This window comes from Ixodes scapularis, unplaced genomic scaffold, assembly GCF_016920785.2.
Source record: "Ixodes scapularis isolate PalLabHiFi unplaced genomic scaffold, ASM1692078v2 PGA_scaffold11__112_contigs__length_91849675, whole genome shotgun sequence".
NCBI lineage: Eukaryota > Metazoa > Arthropoda > Arachnida > Ixodida > Ixodidae > Ixodes > Ixodes scapularis.
In genome coordinates, this window is record NW_024609837.1 from 11,339,247 (window position 1) to 11,357,119 (window position 17,873).

A 17,873-nucleotide genomic window follows, 5' to 3' on the forward strand; every position below is an offset into this window, starting at 1 on the left:
AGGGACACAGGGAGCTCGAGGTCACATGACACTCTCCCCACGCTGGATTGGCTGGGATTAGTCCTAGCGTCCGCTGCGCTCGGACTGAAGGTGAAACGGAGTATAGGTGGCGTAAGCTACCACCCGATCCAAAGGGCTCAGCCGGATTCATCCATCCATCCATTTGTGTCGACACGCTGCTCGCACGCGGACGTGATTTTGGGGAAACTAGCCCTTAACAGCTCCGCTGTAAAAGCGTCGGTCGAAGACGGATTAAAGGCTCTGCAGTGAAACCGATAAGCCCAGAGTTGCAGCATCCCTCACCGCCAGAGTTGCGGAGCCCCGGCTTGGTGCACCCTGGGCCCTCCTTGGCTGGCTGCTGCTGCTGCTGATCCCGGTCGGGGGCTGCGGCCACCGCCGCTCGACTCTTGGCCATGGCGGCCACCTCCGAGTAGGTCAGCCGGCGGCCCTCTTCGGCAGCCACCTTGGGTGCACTCTGCGGCGGGAAACACAAAACCGGTCGTGTTAAGAGCCTAGGACAAGAGATTCGCCACAACCTCGCGCATTCTGGTGGCCTCGAAAAAGATGGAGCACGGACACAGACTTAGATAGTCCCAGATTGCCAGCGAGGTGTTAGTAAACAAAACGCTAATCAATACCAGATTCACCTCGGTCTCTGCGACCAAAATCGTTGATGCTAGCGGCGCCGAGGCTGAAATCGTGAGGTTCCATTTCACAAGCGTTGTCCGCGAGCATTTTCTGCCGCCGGGACGCGCAACGTTGGTTGCAGGTGCGCACAATGAATTTTAGGGGTCTCCAATATCGATTTGAATGCCTTAGATCTCAGCAGAATTAAGGGGACACACCACCTGGGATGGTCACCCTCGGCTTAAAATTAACGAAATTTACAGTGTAGGCTGGTGGTCATGCTAAAGGGTGCATAACAAAATTTCAGGTCTGTCCGTTACAAGGGAAGAAAACTAGGGCAGCTTCTATTGGCAACACGCCTACATTGTTAATCTCTAGTCGGGAAACCATCGTAATATTCAAGATTTTTATTGACTACCGTAAAATCCCGTAAAGGCAGCGCCGTCGCCGCCCGCCCCATTGGTCTGCAGGGTCAACTGCAGTCGGATCCAAGGCGAAAGAGAGTATAAAGTAGAGCCTGCTCTTTTTCTGCTTTACCGTGGTTGTTTTCCTCCGTCCATCTCGGTACCACCAATGCAAATAGCTGCCACGCACCACTCCTGTCTTCACCTTCACCCCCAAAACGACGTGCACGAATCTGGAGAACAAACGCGGCAGTGGGCCGCGGTTCCAAGAGGGTGCTCACCGCAACTGGAGGCTGCGTCGCTGGCGCCGCAACCGGTGCCGAGGTGGTACTGGGGCCAACGGCCGGACCTTCTTCCGCAGCCGGCGCGGCAGCAGGCTGGGCCGGTGAGGCCGCTGGACTCTCCATCCTCTGGGCCGGCGCTGCCTCGGCGCCCTCTTGCTGAGGCGCACTCTCCCGCCTCGCCACGACGATGGCAGAGGCTGGCCTTCGCCTGGAAACGCATGGGGAGGGGCACGTGAGGCTCGAGAGAAATTCTAATTTTTGTAACTATCCAACACAACAACGCTCCCACAAAAATTGGGATGAGTCAATTAGGGAGTTGGATCATCGGTCCGGCGAACGCACTGCAGGAAAACCGAAAGTCGCCGAATGTCCACACAGTGCCTGAAGACCCATACTTCGTTTCGGAACGTAGTAGCGCTCGAATTGACAGCTGCGAGGAATAAATCACCGCTACATTAGTTTCGCGCGAGCCCAAACAAGACAAGTGGCCAAATGGGCAACTGGAAAAACGCATAAACGGGAACACAAGCAGGCGCCCCATAAGGTAAAACCGAGCGAGCAGCGAGCCTAAGAAGGAATTTAGGATACACGACCATTCTTGCCAAAAAAAAAAAAAAAACTGAAAGGCTATCAAGCAAACACACTACACCAGCGACACAGAAGGAATGCAACTTACGGTGTGTTGGACGTTGCTGCAGAAACTGGCGACGCAGGTGGCGTCAGCATCACGGGAGGAAAGTCGCCGCCGTTGGTCAAAGTGGCGCTGTCCTTCGTCGTCGGTGCCACGGACGGCGCCGGTTGCGTCGCCACCACTGCCATTGCCGGCGTGGCAACCGGTCTCGTCGCCGTCGCCACGGATCCCGGACTCAGGGAGGACTCTGCAGTCTGCGTCTTGCAGTCCCTGGTGGGCGGCTTGGCCACGGCAATGGCCGACGCCGGCGGGCCGGCAGTTGTGGAAACCTGGGTGGCGGGTGGCACGCCGGTGCGACTGGCACCGCCCCTGACAATGTCCGAGAGGCGGCTGCTCGCCACCGACGACGACGGTGTCGCGCTCTCCTCCGACGGGGTCCCCTGGCCACTGGCTTCCCCTTCCTGCGCCCCGGCGGGTGGACAGAGTTTACGCGACAGCTCCGCGATCGACGGGCGAGAGCCATGTTCGGTTTAACTTTGGGGACGCCGAGAGCCGTCCTCTCCGCAGCCTATTTCGCGACCCTAGGGCCGGCGACGTGATACGTGTGCCGAGAAAAGTAAACCAGGAACCCGCAGGCACAAGGGGCCAACTGGGGCTCCAACGATGCATCACCTCGGCGGAATGATGTTGCACCCGCCAACGAACGGCGCCCCAGCGAAGGGGTACACGCCGTAGATACCTGGGGTGCGTCCACGACGTTTCGTGCGCAGCGGACGAGGCGGCGGGAAAATCGCGAAGCTACGGCAACTGTTGGCGACTGCGGGCGGTTTCAGAAACTCGCCTTCTGCTCCCCAAAAGCAGAGCATGGTCGCCGTACTAGGGAACCTCTTCTTCCACTAACCCCATTGGGTTGCGTGTACTGTAGAATACTGCGCATCTGCCCAGTCCACATCAAGTGCCCATTCCCAAATTTGCAAAATCTGAGGAAATACGCACAGTACATTTAATATGTAAAATTGATGACCAAAACAGCACCCATCCCCCATTCTCTCGCGATTATTTCTAAATTTTAAGGCGGCGCGGGCCGGTATTTTACGGTAGTTATGAGCGCGTGCTTATTTGAGTCTCTTCTAGTCTCAGGAGCAAAGTGCGGCAGGTGGCTTCGCCAATGGTACCACCCTCTCTTTTCTCTTGTAGTTAGGGTATGAGCCTGGTCGATTCTCGAGCTGCCAACGAGCAGAGCAGAGCGGCACCGACGCGTCATGACCAATATTCGCAGAAATCCAAGTGCCAGTCTAGGCATTTTCCCATTACAGACTAGTCTGGATGGCACAGCTAATTGTGACAGCAAGAAAGCTGAGCAAGCTGGACTACACTGCTTTCAGCACAACAACTGTCCCATGAATTGCGCTTTTAGTATATGTGTACGAGTCTTTAAGTCTCCTCTAACCTATGATGAAACAAAGTGGGCAGAGATGCTGTGTGATACTTATTTGTACCATTGTACCATACCAAAAAAAGATAAAGATATTTGCATTTTTTGCTTCATCCTGGCGTAGGTTGGTAGCAAAAATCGAATTTTGATGCAAGATGTAGCAGAATATTGTTCATGGCACAATTTAGCACAGCAGTTTCATCATTGATCAGTATGATATATTAAACCCATGGGGTGAATGACGATTCCATAAAATTATCGAGCATGTCCAAAATATCGGCGCCCGAAAAATCGGTCTGTGACTGTATTGTAAGTGACTGCACCAAATTACAATATGATGGGAGTGGCACCTGTGCAGGGCTCCAAAACTTTACAAAATATCACACCACCTAAAAATTGGCTGCACATTTTCTAAAGACAACTTTACATGGGGTGAAACAAATGATTTTTGTGATTGGGAAAAAAATATAAGCGATTGTGACCACACAATGTGCATAAAGCTCTTCGAATAGAAATTGGGTGAGTAATGTTCAAGTTATTCAAGTTATCCCCTGCACAAGCACACCCGATTGACCAAAAGTGTGTTTTGAGGAAATAGGGCTTGAAGATCAAGTGTCCCAGTTTTCACTTCAGAAGCCCCCTATACAGTAGTCTGCACTGTCTTGTGTTCATTTCGGCGCCTTTCTGCCACGATCGCTTCCTTGCTCGTGCCTTCTTCAGCCTCAGTGCATCTTCTTTCCAAGCTCTGATCATTGTTAGTTTGCCAAGCTAGAGTTCCAACTGTAAGCATTTGCACACACTCGTTGCAGAACCAGCGCTAGCCCGCAAACAGCTTCTGCCGCTCCAGTTTCCACTGTGAACAGTGACGCGCATTCTTTTTCAAGGGGAGGGGGGGAGGGGGGTGCATACCAAGGATCTTGGTCGTCATCAGTAGATGTCACGTGGCGAAAAGTTGGCACGATGGCTCGTTGCATCTCTTCGACATCACTTGCATTACTCTCAAAGGCCCAAAAAAAATAATTCGTAGGCCGCTTGGCGAGATCCTGAGTGAGGCGCCCTTTTTCTCCCAACGGCCGTTGTGTTTTGTTCTTGTCTACAGGTCCAAGTGGTGCTGAACCCATGCACTTGGCAACGTGGTTCGGACATTCCTCCTTGACAATACGAAACAAGCAATAACCATTGTCCCGACAGAGAGCCTGATGCGTTCTGCCGTCGCCATTGGAATGTTTGTGGTGAATCGGAGCCCGTCGTGACCGAGAGACCTGCGGAGCAGGACCAGGGCAGCCTCAGCTTCCATTCTCCTAGCCTTCACAGTGGTGTTTTGTTGGCAGTCATGGCTCTTCCACTCTTTGTAGGTAGTATGCTACACTGCTGCCTTTGAGGGGTATACTTCCCTCACAATGGCAGCAGACTCTGCAAAAAAAAGTTGCGAGCATGGCCCTTAAGGTCGGCAAGAACTGTTTTTACAGGTGCTCTTGAAAGGTTCCCTAAGGCAGCCCTCTGTGCGAGATGTTCAACGTAGCACAAAAATTCAGGGTTTCTGCCGGTTTTCTGGATCACCTGCATGGCTAGAATGTTCACCTTGAACGCTCTTGAACTTTCAAGTCGCGGTGAAAACCAAAAAGAAGCAACTTTGCTAGTCGCGGCAAACTAGAAATTTCACGGCCAGGCCGTGCTTCATTGATTTCATAACATCTAGGCCAGCTTCGTTGCATTCACTGCATTCGTTTCTTTCAACCTTCCGCGAATTTGTCTGCTATGGCCTGTGCCTGACCTGGCTCTACGAAGCTCGTTTGCAAGTGTGCATCCACTGTCCTACCTCTGTCGGAGGAAATGCAGCATTCATTCTCTGGAGTTGAAACCACCTCTCGCAGGGGCTCTCTTGCCGAACTTGGCACACTTTCGGAACCAGCAGTTCCAGTAGTAGTTCCGTTCACGGCGGTCGTGGTTCCACCGTCTCCGCCTTTTCATGCCGAATCGTTCGCTTGTTTTGCGCTTTCTCTTGAAAGATCAGTTGGGCATGGCGAAGAAATCTTTGCAACTGAGAAAATTTCAACTTTTGACGGTGTGCGTGGCACAAGTCAAAGCGTCAAACAAGCGCGCTCAGAGACGACGGGGGGGCAAAAGCGCGCTGGGAGTGCGCTTTTGCCCCCCCCGTCGTGCGGTTACCACGACAACTGGAGGAGTGCCCAACTGGAGCGCGCTCTTTTATTGCGTGTTCAAAGGAGCCAATGGGCACCGGTGCACGGCGTCGCGCGTTTCGACACTTTGCGTTCTTCCCAGACAAACCAGAGGTACGGGAGTTACTCCGACGGAAAGCAGAAAATGCGCTCTTTTGAACGCGTCCAAGATGGACACATTGCGTCGCGTTGTACGCAGTAGGGCGGTTTTTAAAATTTACGCACGGCTTCATCAACTTTAAGCCTGCGCATAGAGTTCATTTCGCGTTTTGCCTTACTTGCCAACTTTGCAGACCCATAAGAAGTAAGTAGCGGCTTTAGAACACCCGAAGCGACCCCAAAAAGTATTTTGAGAAAATGGTGAATTTGACGACTTTTCCAACTTCGAACCCCCCCCCCCCCCCCCCCCCCCCCCCCCCCCTTTTGGCGGAGCAACCTGTATGTCTGCCAACATGCCGGAGGTCGTTGAAGCGACACCACCTCTTGAATAACACGGGCATGCGATCGTGACTGGGACAACTCACCAGGAAGCCAGGCAAGGGCGGGAACGCGGCCTCCTCCAGGTCAAACTTGGGGGCCTCCAGCTCCTCTTTGGCCTTGGCTCCTGCTCCGTCCGCAATGGCGCCGTCCTGAAACCGTACAACGTGCTCCACCGTTAGCAAACAACCCCCGAGTGGTTCTCTACAACAAGCATTAAGGAATGGCCACAAAACTTCCCCCCCACTGTCTCTCGCCCGCAACTCACTAAAAAAAAAAAAAAAAAAAAAAAACTCACCGCTTTTGAGCCATTTTCTTCTTTTTTCCTACGTCGTAACCGGTTCCTGTGGGATGGAATAGAGAGATCTCAGAGCAACCCCAAAGAAAGTTCTGAAATTTAGGGCCAACTCTGAGCGAACATGAGCAAGAAACACGACACTGAAACCATCGCAGCCAAGAGTAAGAAAGCTAGACATCAACTCTTGAAGGAAAATTGCATTTCTTTCAAGATACAACCGCATGTACTCGCGTCTATGGATGTCCCGAGAGGTTAAACCAGGAGCCCCGGGCACGGGGGCCCGTGTGGGGCTCCAACGATGCTCAAACCCGGTCAGTTTCATGTCGCACCTGCTTACGAGCGAGGGAAGCCAGTGGGGGGGCCTCCTCCGCAGATACCTAGGGTGCTTCAACAAAGCTCACGAAGGAAGTTAAACCGACGCTGGATCTCGAGGAGATCCTTTCAATGTCCAACCATGCAACGAAATTCCTTTGAAAGACATTGGTTATTCGGTGGTAAATACGCACTTCCATTGTTCCCACTATGTTCTGTTCCGCCATATGCCAGAGTGCCAGTCAAAGGCTAGAATACTTACGAATATCGACGCACACACTTGGAGGGACATTGGTCTTTGGAGCAAAAAAATTCCTAAAACTCGATTCTCTTGGAAATGGCGATGTTCTTTTGAATCTACCAGGTTTCTAATTTCAGAGATAAACATTCGAGCTATAAATTTTAGAATGTACAACAAGCGGGCTAAATGTGCATTGAAGTGGACTCTAAAACTCAGCCTTCACATAAGACAATTTTTGGACTTGTCGAAAATTTGCGAAACATACCAATATGTGAAGTTCATTTAGTTTTCCTCTATGCACCATTGACTCAACTTCTTATCTGCATACAACATACTCATCTTACAACAGACCGAACCTTGGTCAAAATGAATGTTTGCTATAACGAGCTTAGGCTGTAGCACAATTTTTGGACTCTGAGAATTTCCAAGAATCCCTCCTGCAAATTTTCAATGAATAAAAAAAAAATTTTTTTTTTTGTGAAAACGGTGTTTAAAATTATGACGAAAATAATCCCTGGAGAAGGGGAACAAGAGGGACAAAGGACAAACACCAATCTCCAAATGCAGCTAGGTGACTGGTGCGCGACCGAAAAAAATCCGCCTGGTCCGGGTATCGAACCCAAGACCTCTCCATTACAGGTGGAGTGTAATGGAGAGGTCCCATTACACTCCACCTGTAATGGGACCTGGGAAGTTGTCTTAGGTTGGAGTGTGGATTTTTTCAATCGCTCACCAGTCACCTAGCTGTGTTAGGAGATTTGTGTTTGTCCTTTGTCCCTCTTGTTCCCCTTCTCCGGGGATCATTTTCGTCATTCTTGTCCAGCTCGCTCGCACCTTTGCATTTAATTGCATTATAATTTAAAATCAACTTCAATGCATATTTAGCCTGCATAGACATTACTCCACATCTAGGGCAGATAGGAAAATAAATTTTTTGCAACATGTAGCTAGACGTGCGAAGCATATAATGTTGAGAGAGTTTTCAGTATAGGTCTAAAAAATATTTTCAATTTATCTTTTGTTCTATTACTTGCCGGTCACACATTGAGCACTGAAGTGTGTGGTAAAATCACTAATACTGAGTAAATCTTCAAAGTTCTTCCAACATTGCATTCTTTATACTTAGTAATATCTGGCCACGTGTTAAAGAGAATATTTTGTTGAGCAGTTTTTTCTCTATTGTTCCTCCAAACTAAGACAGGCGAGCTATATCTACTAACTGAGAAAATGACCAGACATTTGAAGTCTGCTACAAAAAAAAAAAAAACCGAGCAAGCTTGTGCAGTTTCATTGGGTTTGGTGATAAAATAAGAAAAGCTGCAAGACCAGCGTTCCACTTGAAGCTCAAACCATAGCGGATGAACTGCAGGTGACTGGTATACCTATGCACTGAAACATGGCAAACTCCTTGACGTTGCACATTCGACCCCGCACAATTGTCCCCCGTCCCCGCTGGCTCAAAGCTGCATTATAACAATTGCAAGTAGCTCGTACAAACTCCCGCACAGCTACAACTTGTCACCAGGGCGAGAGAGGGATACGCCACTCACTCGGTGTACTTTGGGGGCACTCCCTCCTTGCCCTGGAGCAGCCCCGGGTCGCCCTTGGGGCTCCTCTGGTAGAGCGAGTAGAATGCGCCCCCTCCAGACGCCGTACCGCCGTCCCGCTTGGAAGCCGGCAGGAACTCCTGCAGGTAGGCCCCCGCCCCTCCTCCGGCCGCCGTGCCCCTCAGGGGGTAGGGGGGTGGGGCCAGGTAGGCCGGGGAGTAGCCCCCCGCCCCCAGCAGGGCGCCCCCCGCCTGCCTTTCGTAGAAGCCCCGGGAGTCGCCCGCGTCGTAGGAACTGCCCCCGGAGCCGCCACTGCGCCACCCCAAAACGTTCCTCAGACGCCGCACCACCCCCCTTCTTCAAGGAGCGTCAGGAAGCTACACTTTTTACTCCAATTATAGCAACGATTGGAAATGCATAGAAAATTATGATTTCTTTTGTGGATGGCTACATGCACAAAGCAGATACATGGTCATTTCCACAGGCCTACAAATCATAAGCGATTACGCCACGCATGAAACACCGGTGAAATGTATGACAAGTAGTCGTCACTCAAGAACGTTGTCCATTGTGGACTGTTCAGACTGCGTGTGACACCTCAAAACAAAATTAAATACCGTAGAATACCGCACATCCTGCCATTCTACGCTAAGCACCCATTCCCAAATCTGCGAGATCTGAGAAAATATGCGATTATGTCCAAATTTCGAGTGGGCACTTGCCCGGTATTTTACGGTACATTCGTACAGCAAAAAAAGTTGTCCATCGTCAACTACTAGCCCCAGTGAGCACGCTTCTCATCTAGCACCGGTGCACCGTGGAGAAGAGACGCCCGTGGAAGCGAGCTTAGCGGGTGTTGCTTCTCCGCAGGTGCTCGGAACAAAGCGTGCCCAATGGGGCGGCGCAAACGGAAAGCACGAATTATGGCACGAAATGGCAGTTCGAATTTAGTGGCTTACAAATACATTGAAACCACGGCAGGACAACCAAAATTATTTAAAGATGCTTTAATTAACCAAAAGTAGGAAATATACGAGTTTCAATTATTGCGAGTCCACTCTATATGTCAGTGACTGAAAGGCACAGTGAAAATTCGCCACCACGAGTGTTCTCTAGCCAGTAAGAACGCACTGGAAGCTCCAATTCCAGCTCATGCTCCTTGCCATCCGCCAGGGGTTGGCTGGACATCTGATGAAGTTTTAGCACAAGCAGAAAGGTTCCACTAGAAGCAGGGCATTTACTTCTTTCTTACCCTCTCTCCCGACTATACTTGTGTCTCACTGGCAAATTTCACTAGGCAAGCTCAATGGTGCAAGGGTGTGCAATAGAGAGAACGACGCCATGTCCTTTATAATTTTGCTGGCCTCGCCTGTATCCCGGAATAAAACGGCGACGTTTCTTTAGCGTTCTGTCGTCCCGGAAGGCTCGGTGCTCTTCGACAACTCTCGATGCCAACGGTATAACGACACCAACGTTTAGTATGTGGTTAATGAAGTATAGAAATAAAATGAATCCAAGATTCAGCCTCAATGTTACGCAACCTTAGCACTGCCTGGCACCATGCAGTTATCCCGCTTTGCGACAAAAGCAGCCTCGAACGTTTTCAAACCAACCAAAAGCCGTTCCTCAAACCAAGACTACAAGCAATCAGGTTCGAACGGACTTCAAACAAAACCTAGCCTATATTAAACCTAAGAAAATCACAAGGGACAGAGGGTGGGATAGAACCAGAGAAAGCAAAGAAGCTACGCTCGGCGCTTAAAATCGTGGCTGCCAGCTACCATCTGAAGCTTTAACTGGAATCAGAAGAAACGCTTTCCATCCTCTAGAAATATTAAAACTGTCCTCGACAGAGGAAGACAAAATCGCTTTTATAAGTTGCCACGACCACTGGGGAGTTTTCTGCCAACATCCACGGACACATTTATTCGCAGACCCTAGTGCACAACAGCTTCGCTCTAAAAGGTTAGGGGAAAGAAGCGCGACATTATCGGTAGTTGGGTGGCGGGAGAAGCTCACCCCTGGCGCATGTAGGAAGACTTGGACGAGCGGCCGCCACCGCCACCCCCCTGCCAGAGGACGGGGAACCCGTGGCGGCCCGTGCCTCCCGTGCCATTCAGGGGCTTGTAGGTCGCTTGCGGGGCCAGGCCATTCATGGAGAACACCTGCAGAGATCACAGAAGGGAGCTCGAACTCGCCCACGACGACCCGGTCCCAATACAAGTTCGTCCGCCCTACGAATTTCCATTCCGGGGGTTCCGTACTTTGTGGCATACCCCCAGCATCTACAAGCAAGACTGTCAGAGCAGCAGCGTTACCTCGATTTGGTCACGACCGCACAGAAGAGCTTGTTTCATGCATCGTTAACAATAGGGGCAAGCATGCAGAAAAGTCGTAGGATACGGTGCACTCTATTGGCCGACAAACGTTGTGCAAACCGACTGTGACCACCGACAGAACACATTCGTTACGAGTACAACCACCGTAGAGAGAATGCAAGAGACGTGTGGTGCAAATGTCCCGAAGGAGACGGTCCAAGACGCCTGCTTCCTGCAGACCACTCGTTGCCGCATTTGTAAGAACGGGCAGCACCACTCGGTGTCGCATCGTTAAATTTTCCAGTTAGCTGCAGTCAACGAGTGAACCTGACATACCGGCTTCTTCTAAAGGACTCCGTCGGGTCGTCCGGGCACATAATTTTCCTACGTCAAATGAAGTGTACACTAGTCCCGCAACTAGAAATAGAAAGCAAGACCATCGTACAGAGCACTCCCCGATACCACCCCAGCCGATTCCTCACTATAAACGTTTCCTGGAGGTCACGTGACACGCACGCAACGTTCAATCTGCTCAGATGACTCGTAGCATCAGCTCCAGTCTGGCTTCACATGGGACACTACCTGGGAAACCTCAATTTTTGAACCGCCCACTCAAAATTTGGGGGTTTTACGTGCCAAACCAACGATGGGCATATGGCACGCCCCAGCGGAGGACTGAGGATTAATTTCGACCACCTGGGGATCTTTTGACGCGCAACCGAAAGCTCTGTTACCACGGCGTCTTCTCCGCAATAAGCCTCCATCAGATTGCGGGCACCTCGGTCGGGAAACCGCCCACTCAATCGGCGTGATATTCGCAGGTGGTGTTTGTAGCCCTATAGAGGCAGGACATGCAAAGTTTCAGCTTTGTGAACAAATTTTATGAGGTACCATACCCCCAGAACAAAGTAAAGCATAGCATTTTATGGAATCAGCTCAATGAATCCACCAATGAAAAATGGTGCTGATAACCACATATTTTTCTCGCGAAATACATACTGGAATACCTGTTCCCAGTTACTATAAAAAGAAAAAAAAAAAAAGTATGCCGGATTGTTTTTTTCCATTTAAAAAGATTTGCAAATGACTATTTTTATAATAAAGGCACATGAAAATGATAAATCCAAGTTCATAGCACAGGGCTTCATAAACTTTCAGCACATAAAGCCGCAAATACTAAAGTGAAACGGAGGAGCGAGGGAATGGTCCTCACCGTGCCCAGGTCGAAGCAGGTGGGCGTGGCGGGGGTCCAGGTCTGCAGCATAGCTGGCGGGTAGAACGGGGGGTACACCTGGCCCCCCTGGGCGGCAGCTGCGGCGCCGGCGCCGGCCCCCGCGGGGCTGTAGTTCACCTGCGGGTCACACACCACAGCCCACTCAGGAGGGAGGGGGGGGAGAGGAGGACGGGGCTGGGATCAGGCTAGGTGTCTTCGCAACAGACGCGCGGCTCGCAAGCCAAGGCACTCCCCCCCGCAAGAAAAAAAAAAAAAAAAAAGATTACAACATACCTAAACGCATCTGCCCAAACTACAAGCTTACCCTAACTTTGCTTTCGCGACAACAGAGGAAAAAAGTGTAGTAAACCTCGACAGTTGTATAAATATGTCAAGAACATAAAAAATATAGCAAAGGTCTAAATAGAGAAACTGGCTCGAGATCATGGTGCAAGGTACTCTGTAGGTGAGGGCACAAAGCATGGCAAATGCTGCGACGCGTTCTAGAAAAAAGTTTCATTCGCATGCGCCCCGAGCACTTCCTCACTATGTTATAGGTAAAGGGATGCAAGTTTTCGACCCAGGAACCCTTGCAGACAATATGCTACAATGTTCGAAAAAGCCGCGGACCAAGGGCCAGAATGTGCCCCAAGTCTGGATCGAACGCTGCAGCTCGTACTGTCCGGAGGAGCACCTGCGAACTGCCCTTGCTACAGGCAGCTGTACCGCAATTTGGAAGCCCACCCACAGTACCGATCCAACACAGAGGTCGTCTAGAGGAGCACACATGTCGGGAGTCCATCACGTGCATTCTCCCGAGATGTGTGCGAGAGAATAAAACCTGTCCCGAGAGGTTAAACCAGGAGCCCCGGGCACAGGAGCCTGCGTGGGGCTCCAACGATGCTCAAACCCGGTCAGTTTCATGTCGCACCTGCTTACGAGCGGGGGAAGCCAGTGGGGGAGCCTCCTCCGCAGATACCTAGGGTGCTGGACGGTTGCGGTGACGAAACCCACACAAATGGCACTTCTGAGGATAGCTAATTGGGCTAACTTTCGGTGTGCGATCAAAAAAAAAAAAGTTAAATTGTAGGCCCTTTCCACTTCACAGAAAGATGGAGGACCAGCGTAAAGGTTATTTTTACGTCTAGGACGACCTCTCGGACGATGCCCGGAGGATGACCTCTAGGACAACGTCTAGAAAACGACCTCAAGGACAACACCTAAAGGACGACCTCAATGACTTCGAGGACGACCTCTTGGACGATGCGTAGAGACAACAGGGATGAGGACCTCACTATCTAAAAATGCCACGGACGGATGACTCACCCTGGTAGGCCCCCCCCCCCCCCCTTTTTTTATTTTCATTTATTTATACTTGCCACGACCAATGGGGAGTTCTGTGTCAACATCCACGGACACATTTTTTCCCAGATCCTAGCTCATGACAGCTTCGCTGTAAAAATGCTAGTTTTACACTTGGAAATCCGCTAAACTCGTGATTGCAGGGACGAAACCAAAGACAGCTGACTGTCCTTCCCAGTCATTAATGTTCGCTCTTGTCTGAACCAAGTCTGTCCTTCCCAGTAATTAATGTTCCGTCTTGTCTGAACCAAGTAACGCCACTTCTACCAAGGTAGCCAGGGCCCTGCAATTACTAGAACTGGGCCATCTTTCGGCATTCTTGAAACACAGAAATAGCAAATCATGCTAAAAATAGGGGATGGGCTATCTTTCAAGGTGGGGCATCTCTCTGGATATTACGGTAGTCTGCGAATAAACACACCCTGTCAATCACAAAACTCGTCAAGTCGAACTAGTCCGGAAAGCATGGTACACACAGAACCAACTTCAACCTAATGCCCAATAAAAAAAAAAAAAATAAAAAAAATAAACACAGCTTTTGGCAGCAGCTACCTGCAGGGGTCCCTGGTAGAACTGGTGTCCCTGCGGGGCCGCCGCGGCGGGTGCGGCGGTGGCCTGGGCCCCCGTGTGGGCGGGCCCCTGGGGCACGCTGTTGGCCGGCCCCCCCTGCGAGTGATGCGGCTGGGCCTGGGAGGGCTGGCTGGGCTGGGCGGGCTGGACAGGCTGGGGAACCACCCCCCGGGGAACGGGGGGAGCCTCCCCTAGTAGGTGGGGGGCCAGGGGCTGGTGGTGGCGCAGCCCATTCTTGTAGGGGGGAAGGAATGACGCCCTGGAGATGGGCTTCGCCTTGATGCGCGCCTGCGGGGTGGGGGGAGGACCGTCCAACTCTGTGGGGCTGCCCATATGCTAAAACCCGCACCCCCCCCGAAAGTAAAAAGAGTTTTCCGGAAAAAGAAACTTGACACATCTCGGATGATGCCTGTAAACCAGTATTACAGGAATGCTTCAACTTTGTTTTGCTACAGACTCCCAATAATTAAGTCTTCTTATTCTGATTTTCGACAATTACACATGCACGGTAAATCCAAGTGCAATCTCTGGGTCTGGTTAATTCTAGGAATTTTCTTTACATGCTCCAGAATTCTGCAGAGTCTGGGAGCATGTAAAAGCCTCGCAATCATGCTGACCAAAGTTATGTCGCACTCATGCGCACTTTATCGCTTTTATCAACTGTGTGCGTGGGTGCAAGCAACATGGCATTGTTCCTATAGAAGTTACAGAAGTGAGCGCGGTGCGTACGGCCAACAAAGCTTAGTTTAAAGAGTTCCCTACGAGATGTTCTGCCCAGAGAATATGTTGACGTCAACAGACATGCTGAGGTCTGTAGACCGCTTTCAGAATGTAAAATTGTGCAAGAGTTGGGTGTAGGAATGGTGACGTCGCTCTCCGTGCCTAGTGGCCCAGTGCCACTGACACGGAGTGGATGCAGCAAAGAAGCCGCTGAAGGCACTCACACTCCAAAAAAGGTTCGCATTTCGCAGAGCATAGTTGATACTGTGCAGCTTCGTCGGCGGCATATTACACGACCCCGTTAGCAGAGGCAAGCAAAAATCAACTTTTTCATGCTCCTGTGAGCTTCCAATTATTGAGTTGACTGTACGTCCTATTATCAGTCATTGCTATTGAGAGATTCCATCGTACACAGTTGCACGCAGTAAGAAAAAATGTTTGCTATCAGAGTGCACAAGATTATAACTTGGCAAGAACTCGTCCCAACCTAAGTAAAAGCAAAGCAGAAGAGCACTTCGTTTTCAGCTCCCAAAAAACCCCATACTTCAGCCTAAGCTTCGGACACGCTACACATCATACAGGCATGCTCGATGCTGGTGCAATACTACATTTCCCCAGAGACTTCTGTGGCGACTCAAGACACCAGGGCACACCCGAAATAGCCAAAGGATGTGTCCCGCTCCCCAGAGCCGCCTGTCGCGAGACATTGCTGTTCCTCCGCTCAATGCACACGCCTCCCCCACTGAACAAAGGAGGAGACTTGCTGCTGGTGCGGAGGGTGTTCACAAGAACGCATCACGGGTAGCATCGACCTCCGATGTTTCCTTGACGGTGTTTCTATCTCTTTGCACCGCTAGACAATATGAGCCGCGAGACTGCCATAATGGCAGCAATATGAAGTGTGATTAACTATGATTATGGTGGCAAAACATTAAAGCAATGTGCGCCAAGTTTTATCCAGAATGAGGCAACTGGGCAAAGGACACACTGCAAGGGACTGGTTGGGTCTCATAGTTAATACGGCACCTTGGCAACTTCCATATGGCCCCTGCCGAACCACTAACCAGATGGTAAAGTGGACGACAGACACACCAGGCAGCACCTGGCCAACTAGTAAAGTGACTGGCCGTAACGACCCTTCCAGGTTACACAACTTCCCCAGAATTCTTCAGACTACTCCAAAGAGTGCCCTCTCGACGGCACAAGACAAACACCTCGAAACCGACCAGCCACCATTCACAACAGAGTGTACCAAAGATCCTTAGGACACGAAACAATTCCTCAAAAACCAGAGGGTCGCAATTCCCCGGGAGTTGGCCACACCGCATACTTTGTTATTAACCTGATGTAAGGTGGGAGGAGCTATGTGCTCGTCGAACCGATCAACCGTCTCCCTTTCCTCACCTGACCACCCTTTCTCTCCACGTGGGTGTGGATGGAAGAGTGATCATGTGACACAGACGGACATACAACTTGTGTAACGGGCATGTAGGATCCACCACGCTGTCCGCTTGGGGGCAAACTGAGCGTAGGTAGTTCAGTAGCACTGCTCGATACTACAGGATGAACCGGGGCGCACAAAGTCTGAGTGAGCGAACAAACGGACTCACCATAATGGGTTTCCCCTGGAAGGAACGCACCTCCTCTCGGAGGTACCGGTACGCCAGCTGAGCGTCTTCGTCGGACTCGAAGGTGACGTACCAGCTGCTGTTGTGGGCGAACTCGCAGCTCAGGAACTGGGGGCACTTCTCCCCTTCAAACAGGGACTCTATGTCCTGCAACATGGGCGAGGAAGGTTCAAGGAGATGGGTAAAAGGATGCCCACAAGAGGGGTCAACGATCTCGCATCCCATTCACCAAAGCAACCTCTCGACAGCCTCCTCACAAAAGTTCACGTCCCACCAAAGAAAAAAAAACAACAAACAATTTGTTGCAATACACCAACTATTATTGGAGAAATTCCGCGCAGAGTTAAGTTGACCAGATTATGCTGCCTCCACGCACAGTGGCAGACCCAACCTAAAAATTGCTTACAAGTTTCATCCACACAGCATTTTGTTGTGAAAGCGAAGTGCGTTCGGTTTCAGCAGTTCGGAGCAAATGGAGCGAAAGCTCAGACCGCCGAACACAAGGGTCATAACTGAATTTCAACTCCACTTTTCCGTCTTAGACTGTACTGGTGCGAGGTTGTGTAATCGTTGTTCAACACGCATTAAAGACACGCCCCCCCTATTCGGTTAGCAGCGGTAGTCCTTTGACTAAACTTCCAGTCGCCACAACCGTCCAAACGCACAACGTCCAGTTTCCGTTTTCACCCGGCAAGGACTCACCTTGACGGGAGTGCTCTCGGGGATTTCTCGAAGGATGAGGACACACCGCTTGTGGTTCGGACGCACCTTCTCACCCGCCTCGTCTACCTGGACGTTTGGAGACTCTGCGTGGGAGAACGTGCACACTGACATGACATCCAAATCGACTGAAGGCCAGCATACACAACACATGTGCAATCGATTGTGACCGATCGCGTTGCAATTGAACTCGGCTGCTCAGGACGAGACAGCACATTGGTGACCTCTAAAGCAGGAGAGACACAGAGGCGAAAGTGGGCGCCGTAAGGCGCTCGCCGTGAGGCGTACTAGTCACACCGTGCAGCCTATTTTAAACCGGCCAGAGCTGAAAACAGCGAGGAAGCGACGTTGTTGCTACGGAAACCGCTGTATGACGCCCGTTTTCCGCGCTCACACGTCCCCTGCTTCAGGTAGCCTCGAAACCCTTTCGACCGGTGGACATTTCTTTTTGAGCCCCAATTTTACGTCGTGGGCTCAAAAGAGTCTCGACAAGGTTACGGGCAGCCCCTGACAAAGTTTCAAACAACTATTCCTCTCTAGCAAATAGTGCAAAACCTCCGGCACTGGCCAGGAGTGCAGACAGGTGGGGCCAGCGGGTTAAGCAGAGATCCTTAAGGGGGGACACTACCCAAAAGAGTAAATTTTTGAACCACTTGTCGGATTTAAATTATATTTACACTGCTTGTTTCTGTTGATGTTGAGAACATTTCTGCCAATTTTTGTTAACCTGGGTGAAGTACAAAAAAAATTGCAAACGTTCAAAGACGAAAGTGGGCGTGTCTGCTTAGGAAAACTATCGTTTTGAAATTACCTATAAATTTGTTGTTTTCATGTGTTATATTGCATTGGGAGAGTTCAAAGCAGATAACTATGGAGCTATATTTCTATGTCATACCATCTTTCATG

At 50.7% G+C, this 17,873-nt stretch overlaps 1 protein-coding gene across 7 annotated transcripts in view; it reads right to left on the reverse strand.

Moving 5' to 3' along the window:
- The window catches only part of LOC8043619 (la-related protein 4), a 76,609-nt gene that overhangs the window by 4,321 nt on the left and 54,415 nt on the right, over window positions 1-17,873 (reverse strand). For 3 of the 7 annotated variants that reach the window (XM_040499878.2, XM_029974535.4, XM_040499879.2), the window contains 11 exons: window positions 16,950-17,053; window positions 16,230-16,394; window positions 13,882-14,187; window positions 11,968-12,105; window positions 10,456-10,601; window positions 8,440-8,748; window positions 6,337-6,382; window positions 6,086-6,190; window positions 1,992-2,407; window positions 1,313-1,523; window positions 304-475 (listed from right to left, as the gene is read on the reverse strand). In XM_040499878.2, the coding sequence (XP_040355812.1) occupies window positions 304-475; window positions 1,313-1,523; window positions 1,992-2,407; window positions 6,086-6,190; window positions 6,337-6,382; window positions 8,440-8,748; window positions 10,456-10,601; window positions 11,968-12,105; window positions 13,882-14,187; window positions 16,230-16,394; window positions 16,950-17,053 (2,118 nt within the window). Of the gene's footprint in view, window positions 1-303; window positions 476-1,312; window positions 1,524-1,991; window positions 2,408-6,085; window positions 6,191-6,336; window positions 6,383-8,439; window positions 8,749-10,455; window positions 10,602-11,967; window positions 12,130-13,881; window positions 14,188-16,229; window positions 16,395-16,949; window positions 17,054-17,873 lie in introns of all 7 variants that reach the window. The other 4 variants (XM_029974536.4, XM_029974533.4, XM_040207494.3 and 1 more) reach the window with 2 other exon arrangements.